Source organism: Triticum aestivum, chromosome 4D, assembly GCF_018294505.1.
Source record: "Triticum aestivum cultivar Chinese Spring chromosome 4D, IWGSC CS RefSeq v2.1, whole genome shotgun sequence".
In the NCBI taxonomy this organism is placed as follows: Eukaryota; Viridiplantae; Streptophyta; class Magnoliopsida; order Poales; family Poaceae; genus Triticum; species Triticum aestivum.
In genome coordinates, this window is record NC_057805.1 from 96,940,232 (window position 1) to 96,951,656 (window position 11,425).

The window sequence follows — 11,425 nt, forward strand, 5'->3', positions numbered from 1 at the left end:
TCTCCGGGTGGTATACTAGGGCCACTTGACAAGCCTCGGTCCATTCCGAGAACGTTAGACACCCGCACACGAAAGAAAACAAGAGGGGTGCACCGGAGGAGATAGGAGCGCCGGATTGCAAAACGGACAACGGGGAAAATGCTCGGATGCATGAGACGAACACGTATGCGAATGCAATGCGCATGATGACATGATATGAAAATGCATGACATGAAAAAATGCAAAACGAAAGACAAAACCTGACCACGAAGGGAATATCATAACACATAGCCAAAAATGGCAAGAGTCGGAGTTACAAATATGGAAAGTTACATCCGGGGTGTTACAGCTTCGTGGAAAACCAGGACTCCGTCAAGGATATACCGGCCCTGAATAAATGTCGACTGATCAGGGTGAGTGATCCTATCAGCAATAGGGGCCACCCTAATGGCGTACCCCTTCGCGAGGATGCGGAAGATGACATTAATGACGGTGATCGGCCTAAACTGGCGAATATCCGAGGCCCCGGTGACTTTGGGGATGAGGGTGATGATCCCGAAGTTAAGTCTAGTGAGGTCGATGGTCCCGATGAAGAATTCCTCAAACAGGGCCATCACCTCCGGTTTTATAACCTCCCAGAAAGTCTGGAAGAACTTCACTGGAAGGCCCTCCGGACCGGGGGCCGAGCAAGGGTTCATACCCTTGATAGCCGCCCAAACCTCAGCCTCAGAGAACGGGGCCGTAAGGGCCATGTTGTCAGCAGGACCTCCCCGAGGGGAGGCAGAGAAAGGTCTCTGTAGAAGCCGTCTACATGGGTTAATGGGAAATGTGTTTAGTGGACGGAACATGCATTTTGAGAGTGGAGGGAATTAATTACCTGTCTTAATATAAGTACATGATTAAGTTTTAAAAACATATTCGAAATGAAAACATTAAGCCTACCAAGACTTCTTTTTTTTGGAAAAGACACAACAAACGGCTACGACAACAACAACAACAAAGCCTTCAGTGTTGAAACTCGCAAGACCTCGAAACCAACTTATAATTCTCAAAACCAACAAAGCCTTTAGACCTTCCATGTACCTTGAAAAGATGCAAACCTATTATAAAATTTCATCGAAAGTACAAAGCATTCCAAACACAATAATAATTACATTGAGGTGCCCGGACCACTGAACAACCACTACCAGCAAACACAATAAAAAATACATCAAGGTCCCTGGAACACCGAACAACCATTATCAGCAAACACGATAAAAGTTGCATCGAGGTATTCGGACCACCGCACTACCACTACCACCGCTAGAACGTCGTCGTCATTGAACTCTTAAATCGATCTAAAGTGCCTGACACCATATCTTGCCGTTGTGCACGTACGGCGAGAAGCTCTAACCTCGCCGCTCTAAGGAGACCACGGGAATCTACACCCAAACTCCGTCAACTCAGGAAAGAAGAGAAAATTGTTCCACCGCCGACCACAAAGATGTTGGCCACACAATGATAATCGAAGCTAAGAGTTGCGGTGAGCTTTTTTCCGATAAAGGGTGTTTTTATTCGGAAATCAGATGCTCCCTATATCACAGCCATCCAGCCACCTCGGGATTTGCTTCACCCCATGTATTATAAGCAGTATGGCACTTGTATTTGTAGGTATAAATAGAAGCTCGCCCAGTCATTATAACGGGTAGTTGGCCCAACGGCGTGCACGGCTCAGGACTTGCATGTACGGCGCAACAATATTTCTGAGCCGTACTGAGGCACTGTACTGTCATAAATATGCCAGCAGCAGCTGTTTGCTAGGGACACCTGCATGATAATCATGTCACTGCACTTTGGCTCTCTCACAGTAATACAATCCAACCCAAAACAAATGTGATTTAACAACAGCACAACTGATACACTCGAATGCACTGAATTTTTAAATGTTCAGACCAAAGGCAAACTAACCTAATGATACAAAGTTATAGGGAACAAGGCAAAGAGGAACAAGCGTGGAGCATAGCTCAACGAACATGATTAGAAATCCTCAAATTGTATGCTGAAAACGCTACATGAGTACGGCACAGTTTCAAGACTGATGGCCTCCAAGAGGCCTGGTGCAGGTGTTCCGCCAGTGACCTTCGAGGCTGCAATTCGTGCATTTTCCAAGCTTGCGGGGGTTTGCTTTGGTGCGTGATCACGTTCAGGGCAGGTAGTTCTCCTGTGCCAGGCTGCCAGCAGCAAATAGTACTATAGAATCGTGCGCGCTTGCTTAGGCCCTTGTGCGGCGCCTTCTCACGACTGTTCGTCGACCTTCCGACACCCCTCATCTTCCCTGGAGGGGCAAGACCTTGCAGTGCAAAAGCATTTGCACATCATCCATGCCTCCAGCAACAATACTTTCACCATCTGCAACCATTCTACTAGCAGTATATGCAGCCTGACGGCCTTAAAAGCCAAGTCCATCCCTCTTCTCTGCTAACAGGCACAACTCACCATCAGAGCCTTCATTCCACGGGGCATGTGCTCATAAACTTCAGCACTTGCGTCACCATCCTCACCAACTCCATGGCCTGAATGTACATAGTCGAGTACCTCCATGTGGAAGACTGGCTCACAGCTTTATCCTTGTGGTAATGTGCTAGGTTACCCAGAAGTATGTCCGTTGCATATTTCGTCCACCTCTCACAATGTGTTTCTGAGGTATCTCTTCAATGTCAAGCCCATCCATTATCTGACAAAACAAATAAGAGACTCAGTTACAACTCTGTTACACTCTCACATTACAGCATGAAACAGGATGCAATGAACATACCCTCAAAATTCCGCCCCTCCGTCTTTGATCGTCACCTTGTACACAACCCTACTCCATCTTCCCCACTTAGCAGCATTAATGTGTGTCGTCAAGTACCTCTTTCCCTTCTCGATCTCTGTCACCTTGTATAAACCAGATTCAACAGGATTTGGCCAAACTTCTCAAAAACATTGCACGAGTATGTACCTGTTCGCATGCCGTTCTACTGCAAGGTTCGTCTTCATGACTGCACCACTCTAACATCAATACACTACACCAATCCAAAAAATAGTCCAAAGAAAATGGATTTAAGCGATAGAGCTTCTGAAAAGTCAACTCACAATCATTGTCCTTTTCTCTTCATAACTCCCTCTCTCGATCAAATTGAAGCCTCATGTACTGCTTGAAGAACATGTGCATTGAGCTTCCTATTAGTCCGGATGATATTCTTGATTTTGCTCTCGCTGTCAGCCAGCACCCGATAGGAGAAATCCGGGTCACCCGCTTGTATCTCTCTGAAAGCATCGAGGACTTTCAGGACATCATCCTCTGCTTGCTCACGACTAATATTTCCACAAATGTTTCTCGAAGTCTGCTTAGTGAAAGGGAAATTTTCCATAGACCCAAAAAAGCTTCCGATGATGCTGTAAGTTTTCCCTCGATTTACATTGTTCTGCCTTTACCAGATCCTTAGTATACAAATATATGCGTTTTTGCGATGGCCAATGCACCTTCTCCCCCATAGTTAGCGACATTGAGTGGTTATGTTTCTCATGATGCTCAGTAATGAACCAACTCTTGTCGTCCGCTCGTAGAAGCCTGATCAGTGCCGGACACTCACATCTGCAAGAATGGTTGTTCTCTGCTTCTGGGTTTCCCTAGATTAAAAATATGGCCACTTGTCAGTTCGTCATAGTAGCAGGCCCTTGCGGATGCCCATATAATTTGTCAAACAATTTTACTGTCCTTACCGAACATCCGCAAACAATCTCCTGCATCGATTTGGTCCTCTATGCGTTTAATCTGCTTTTCCCATAGCAAATTCCAAATCCTATCTCGCAAGAATAAAGGTTATAGAAGTCATAGCCTCGCCCAACGAGTCAAACTTATTCCTAACTCCTGCTTTACAACACCTTTTCTTAGCTCCTCAGCGAATTTCCGTATGGATTGCTCAAGAGCGCTCACGCGGGATGTGCAAGGAGTTTGGAGGAGCAACTGCCCAGCCGGAGACTGAAAGCATGGGTATTTATCCAGTAATAACAAAAATACTGCAATCAAGGTAGCTTGACTCTGGACAACACGCTGATTGCATTATTAGTTGTTCTATACTAGAGTAAGTGTCTTCTTCTCAAATTAAGGTAATAATCACAAACACCTCACCAAACGCATGGGTTTACCTTCCCTGTGCTTCCCTGTGGTACAGATGACTGAACTTGACTTACCTTCCCTGTGCTTCCGGGTTCACCTTCCCCGTCGACTGCACCGACTGCGCTGGGGACGCATTCTTCCTTGGTCTAGTTTCTTCCCAACTTGGGTGTTTGAGTCCTGCGCCGACAACTTGCGCACAACAGGAGCCCCCATTCGAATTGACTGCAGCGGTTGAGGGGACAACATGAGGTGTACATCCGGAGCCCCCGTTGGAATCGGCCGGATCATGGCGGGGAGATCACGGAGGTGGCAGCACAGCCAGGGCCACCGGATCTGAAGCTCCAAGTTGTCGGCGAACTCTTCCATCCACTGTAACCTGCCGGTAACACATGCGCCGCCGCCGACGCAAGCACACGAATTAATCCCAAAATCCATGCCCATGGAATCCTAGCGGTCAACAACAGACCTTCTTACAACAACTGAAACTCACCGGTCCACCGGATCTTGTAGAAACTCCATCCCGTTCGAAGGTCCGCGTCCGGCCATCTGCTGCCGTCGGTCGGAGTACTCGTCGCCGCCACCAAAATTTTCAAGAGGGTTTCCGCCAAAAGAAATCCCAAAGAACGAGAAGCGTTCACACCCCATGCGCAATGACTCATGCCGATCCCACATTCACACGTGTCAGGAGTCGTCTACGACGGCTCAGCTTTTCGTTTACGCCCTGTGCCACGGTTCAGCATAAACTCGTGACGGAACACCCGCCGCCCTACGCAACGGACCCACCGTACAACACTGTTTACTCATCGTATACTAATTTCCAGCGCACGCGCTCTGACGCTGCAGTAGCAATTTCCAGCATCCCAACGCATGAACCAACGTCTGGGATATCAGGTGCATCTGGACCTGGGCACCGAATTGCCCCTTCCTTATTCAGATTGACTCATAATATAGCATCGAGGGATACAATTATAATTAGCAACACCCGGTATCTGCATAGTTTGAATGCACACAGCCAAAACAAGCGCGCGCACACACACACGCACACACAAATGGTCTCACCAGCAAAGAGCCGAGTCATACTAGACCGAAACTATGCCTAGGCGGAGAGAAAAACAAAAAACAAAACCAAAGCGATAAAAACAGCGATTAAAGATGTACATCAACAACCATCGGTTCCAACTATCTCATGACAACACACAAATTACGAGAGCGGTTCTTCAAAAGCAACACCTCCAAGAAAAGAACAACAAACAAGTGGCACAGACACCGGATCCTACACCCAAAGTCATATCATGGAATTCCACCCTCAAGATCAAGTCTAAGCAAACCCCGAGTACTCGAAATGCACCACCCGATCGAATTCATCTTGCATTATCTCCAAGAACTCTAGATTTCATATAGCATCTGGCAGGTGCCCAATTCCATGCATGCTATTGTTGTTTGATTAGTTTCTGTTTGCAAAAACCAGAACATGTTTTGTACTCTATCCATTATCCCACGACAATGCGTTTGGACTACACAATAAAGCAACAACGACAATACAGATGTGTAACAACAATGGACCTTCCGGTTAGCTATTCTGTTCTCAGTGATAATCATCAAGACGGAAGGGGGAAAAAGCAACCATGCATTTTCTGAAGATCACAGAAATACTCACTCCCGGTTCATTGGAACTTACACAGCAAATATACATCTGATACACAGAGCAAGGCCGGATACACATATGTTGTCACTACTTGCAAGCTGCAGCTAGAGATCTCAAATATGTCCGTACTGGGTTCAACTGGCAGTGTCCCCCATGGCCAGCCACGTCTCACCGGCGGTAACCGCGCATCGAGTCCAGGTCCCGCTGCCTCAGGTTGCCGTACTTCCTCCTGCGCTTACCAGTAGCCACGGCAGCCTGAATGATCACAGTTGCACAAAGTATTAAAACTCATATACAAGACACAATAACGACACATGTAATACGCCCCTGGTCTGTTGACCCGGGTGGTGCCTTGACCTGTTCTTCGGCTTTGATGGACTCCGCGAGATTTTCCATGTCGGGTGTATCTTTTCCTTGCATGCCAGCCATCATCTTCTGCATTCGAGTGCGCATTTGGAAAAGCTGCGATACTAGTTGGCTCACCTGATAGCAAGAAAATGTTCAGTTTAGCTCCATGAGGTTCCGTGGTTTATATGCTACTAGATCAAATGGCAACGAAATGACAACGGAACCTGCTGTTCTGTCTTTCCAGCGTCCTTGGCCACTCTTCTCCTCCTCTCGCGTGACTCAGCAAGTAACTCTGGTCTTTCCCTTTCATCTGAACATAGTCAGCATAATCAGTGCTGGGCAAATGTTCATGACAACACTCCGTCGAAATCATGCTCCAAATTATTTTTAGGACTGGTACGTCTTTTCATCGATGAACTTGGCACGCACAACTGGCATTGTCCCAGCTATGGCAACTGCAAAATGTTTATTTTGATGGTGGCCCTCGATTCTCACCTCACCAAGTTATATGCCACATGATATTTCTAGTGTTCGTTGTACTATCATGATTGAAGATGAATAGATTGGAAGTTTTTCCCGCAAAAAAAAAAGTTAGATGCCACATGAATGATTCCCTCATCAGACTATTTTTTTTGAAAAGCATACAAATTTCATGAAAAATTAAAAGAAGGAAAACCATGTTTGTTTTCCAAAGCAGGATAATTTCAAACTACAGCAACTTAAGATACTACCTGTGGACATCAGAACACCAACCAAACAGATAGTTGATTGGCAATGAACTTCAGTCTATATATTCACATCATTTCATATTTTGTAACAAAGCAAGTACGAACTACTGGCAAACTACCGAATCCACAGATCAATATTAATCACAATTGACCCAACCTGTTATTAAAGGCTTACACATAATATGTAAGAAAATAAAAATCACCATATCTTCATGATGTGAACTGAGTGTAGATTATACATACCAGCAGTCATCACATTGATCATTGACTCCATAAACTTCACGTTTTTCTCAGCTTCACGGATTTGTGCTGGAGTAACCTACTCAAAATGCGGCAAGAGTTGTGGTCTTAATAATAACATAAAATTTATATCTTGAACATAAGGGGCAAAAAGTCAATTCAGAAGACTGGTTCCAAGGAAATGTAATAAATTAGGTACAGAATTCATATTCGCACCTTGTTCATGCCTGGAATCATCCCAATTATACGACTGAACGAACCCATTTGTGCAATAGCTTTTGTTTGCTTCAAGAAATCATTGAAGTTAAACTTTGCACTCATGATCTTCTTCTGTAATTCCTCAGCATCTTCTTGATTCATCTACTTGCAGCAGTATGTTACACCATATAAATATGACATTGTTTAATGAAAGACACAAGGAAAATTGCATTTCACAGAAAGATACTTACCACTTGCTGTGCTTGCTCAACAAATGAAAGTACATCTCCCATTCCCAAGATACGTTGCGCCATACGATCTGGATAGAAAGGCTCAAGATCCTCAACACGTTCTCCTCGGCCTATGAACTTGATGGGCTTTCCAGACACCTGCAGAGTTCTTCATTGTCATATTTTTCATATGCATGCTAACAAAAGGAACAAAGACAGAAAGCTTGCTAATATAGCCATAACACACGTAAACACTGAACATTTATTATTTAACCTTGCTCAATCGTGTACTTTTCTGTTATACTGTACAAAATTGACAATGAAAAACCTATACAGGAGGAAAAGGTAAATCCTGAGAATAAGTAAAATAACTTATGTAACCCCCCCCCCCCCCCGCTACATACATTATTTCATTGAATTTATGGGTCTATCAACTCTTGTGTCATAATGCCTTTTTGCCAGTTATTGAAAGATCAAATAAAACCAAAATGTATGGACACAATAATTATAGTGCCTTCTATGCATTACTAGAAATCAGTAGTTCGTTTAGACAGAACTAAGAATCTGGATGGTCACACCAAATGGACGAAGTTTTGCAAGTTGAGAGACCTCTTTGATACTTAGTGCTGCCCCACCTCTGGAGTCACCATCCAGTTTTGTCAGTATAGCACCAGTTATACCAATTTCAACATTGAAGGCGCCGACCAATGCTGATAAAAAAATCAGTAAGGGTAAGTAACAGTGTGACTCTAGCAGATGACGAAGAGTTTAAACAGATGAAAAGTTTCAGAATGGCAAGTCCTGCTACTACAGGGAGCATGATCCTGCTCCTTTGAAAAGAACACAATAAATTGTAAGGAAAACTGAACGAAGACAATTGGACCAAACATGGCTCTTATATACATGTAGATGAAACATGACTAATATGGGACCCCCAAATCCAAATACACGGCATGTATACATTAATATGTGCTGCAATAGTCAAAGTTGAAAATGCAAATTTCTTTTTCTGCATTAGGTAAGTTACTTACATCCAACCAAGTATGAAATGATGAATCCAGAGCCCTAAACTACTCATAGAACAACAAGCAACAACAAACCTGCAGCTTCTTGGCCAGTCATAGCATCAACCACAAGAAGAATTTCTGTAGGCTTCACTGCTTTCTTTACTTCTTTCAACTCATTCATCATAGCTTTATCTACCTAATGATAGAAAGATTAGCTGGTATCGGTTGTGCTGAGTAAACACAGTTGAAGTAACAGAAAGACACACTAGCTCCGCCATTTAAGGCTAAATAGAGTACCCATCAAAAATTATCATATCTCATTTTTCACACCAACTCGTCTCATAACAGATTATCTTTACATTTAAGTTTAAATATACTATACTAGAATGAACATTTTTAGTTGAACCACTACACTGAGTTTAAAACAAACATATACATTTAATCCAAAATAAACATTTCAAACAGATTTTGACCTTTTACAGACTTATAAATTACTACTAAAAACTAGTGCAGTTTGATCATATATCTAAAATTCCATACTTCGACATGATTATGATCTGGTGCCCAATATCTGTGTATGAAATTAAGTCAGCTGGTGAAAACTGGTACAGGACTGTTTTAGAACCATGACTGTAGCAAACCGAGGAACATAATTAGATGATAAGAGTTACCTGCAATCTTCCAGCAGTATCCACTATAACTACATCGGTCTTCTTGCTCTTTGCTTCTTTCAAACCGTTCTTGGCAATCTCTGAAGGTTTTGCTTCCGTTCCTTCTGAGTAAACTGGTACACCAACCTATCAACATTCAAAAGTAACTGTAGTTTTAATTTCAAAATTTGGAAAAATAGATATGCATTACTGGTAGCTCTAGAGTCATTTGAATCGAAGGTAGCCACACTTATTAGCAAGAAAACGTTTCGAACTCAATACGGCAGTGAAAAGATCAATTCACTATGTGTACCTTTTTACCCAGAATAGTGAGTTGGTCAATAGCAGCAGGCCGGTAAACATCTGCAGCAACCAGCATACAACTCTTCCCCTGTAACCTGAGTCTGGTTTATAAGCACTGATGGCCTGGGCTCTTAGGAAAATGCTTAAAGAAGAAAGCTCAGGAATGCACCATCTTTTTCAGATAGAAGGCAAGCTTAGCACAGACGGTAGTTTTCCCAACACCTTGCAGACCTGCCAATAGGATAACCGTTGGGCCAGTTTTTGCAAATACTAAATCTGACACCTCTCCACCCATCAGTTGTACAAGTTCATCATTCACAACCTACATCATTTAACTCTTGTTAGTCCTCTAGAGCTAGAAGTACACATAGTATTACACTGGGAAGACCACATTCAGTTAGTCCAAAACAATCAATAAATTCCTCAATTAAGGTCACTTGCATGCACAATAATATGCACCCGTCAATAATGGCTATGCAACTATACATAGTAAATTTGTCACATATGTAATTTATAATTTTCTAGGATCCTCGGATCTGAGTATACCTTCACTAACTGCTGCTCAGGTTGGACACCCCGGATCACATCAGTGCCTACAGCCTTTTCAGTAACGGACTCGATAAAACTTCTTGCTACTGGCACACTTACCTGCAAAGTAGGGTGCGCATTAGATTGTGAAGACAAAAAAGTAGAAATATAGCTCCACAAGAAAGCCATGTACTGAAAGAGATGAGACATACATCTGCCTCCAAAAGTGCTCTTCTAATATCCCGCATTGGTTCAGCGATATTCTCCTTTGTCAGTCGATCTTGAACCACAAAAGGCATTTCCCTCGTTATATTTACAATCATGATTTATAACAAAGCTACAGAGGGTGCAGTCAGCGTCGCTGATCAAGCATGAAAATTGCCTACTGCATTGGATCGTTAGGACAAAACGATCCACACATTACAAAGTTACACAAAAAAAAATTCACTTCATAGATAGCCAATCTAGAACTTCACAGTTGCATATAAGACTCTGTCAATCTGATACACAATTAGACACATCACACATATTTTTGGGAGGAAAACTGAATGCGACTCTGTTCAACACATTGCAACCAGAGCATTACTTATGACAGCAACAAAATCCACACATGAGGCGAGAAGCAAACGTGTAGTGTATGGGTAAACTAAAAGAAGCGAACTCACCGACGCCTCGCAGCTTGTTCCACGCGGACTCCAGCCCGGTGGTGAGCTGCCCGAACATCTCCGCCCTCACAACCATCCCGCTTCCCCGCCTCCTCCTCCTGCATCCCTGAGGGCGTCCCAAACCGTAACAAGGTAAGAAAACCATCCGGTCAAAAAGAGATAAGGTCGAGATCGTTCTCGGAGGGAAGAAGCTAGGAAGTTGCAGATGCTCAGAGCGAACCGGGAACGGGGAAGAGAGGGCGCGGAAGGCAGCGGGACCTTGGGCCCCGCGGAGGTGGAATGAGAGAGTGGGCACGCGGCGGAGGTGAAGGGAGGCGCCGGTGGGCCTGGCTGGCGAGCGGCGGGCGCCGGTGGGAGACGAAGAGAGCGTGAGTGTGGCAGTGGCCTCCATTGGAGAGGGCGGAGCGTTCTGCGGAGGCGAGGCGAGCCAAGCAACGAGGAGGATAAGAGGAAGTTGCTCTAACTGGGCCTTTCTGGGGAAAAATGCTGACCATGATAGCCCATGAAACGGCCCCGTCATCAAGTCGAGGGCCGTAGCTGATAGGGGGAGTACCCCTAAAAAAAACTGATAGGGGGGTTCCCTAAAAAAAACGATAGGGGGTTCTAAAAAAAAGGTCGATAGGGGTAATTCTCAAAAAAACAAAAACGATAGTGATGGAGGGGGCAATATTCAGGTGCTCGGTGCTTCCCATGCTCCGATTTTAAAACATTAATTTTAAATGTTTAAAATATTATGTAAAAAGATATATGAATGTTCACAAGG

General features: G+C 44.1%; 1 protein-coding gene and 1 long non-coding RNA gene across 5 annotated transcripts; both read right to left on the reverse strand.

Moving 5' to 3' along the window:
• Nucleotides 1-1,855: 1,855 nt before the first annotated feature.
• LOC123096459 (uncharacterized) lies at nucleotides 1,856-4,800 on the reverse strand. 4 transcript variants are annotated; one of them, XR_006446606.1, is made up of 5 exons: nucleotides 4,611-4,800; nucleotides 3,886-4,496; nucleotides 3,724-3,803; nucleotides 2,774-3,630; nucleotides 1,856-2,692 (listed from the first exon to the last, which is right to left on the reverse strand). It is a non-coding gene; the product is annotated as an uncharacterized lncRNA (long non-coding RNA). The 4 variants fall into 4 exon arrangements; XR_006446605.1 differs by having other exon boundaries at nucleotides 2,774-2,999; nucleotides 3,094-3,630; nucleotides 3,724-4,496; XR_006446607.1 differs by having other exon boundaries at nucleotides 2,774-3,620; nucleotides 3,724-4,496.
• A 926-nt stretch (nucleotides 4,801-5,726) lies between these two features.
• On the reverse strand, nucleotides 5,727-11,148 carry LOC123096461 (signal recognition particle 54 kDa protein, chloroplastic). Its single transcript, XM_044518203.1, has 15 exons — nucleotides 10,883-11,148; nucleotides 10,663-10,768; nucleotides 10,210-10,277; nucleotides 10,016-10,117; nucleotides 9,639-9,791; nucleotides 9,480-9,557; nucleotides 9,188-9,313; nucleotides 8,610-8,712; nucleotides 8,119-8,219; nucleotides 7,531-7,668; nucleotides 7,298-7,441; nucleotides 7,085-7,160; nucleotides 6,338-6,423; nucleotides 6,123-6,248; nucleotides 5,727-6,020 (listed from the first exon to the last, which is right to left on the reverse strand). Exons 1-15 carry the CDS (start codon nucleotides 11,051-11,053, stop codon nucleotides 5,934-5,936), a joined length of 1,665 nt encoding a protein of 554 aa, XP_044374138.1. The 5' UTR covers nucleotides 11,054-11,148; the 3' UTR covers nucleotides 5,727-5,933.
• Nucleotides 11,149-11,425: the final 277 nt, after the last annotated feature.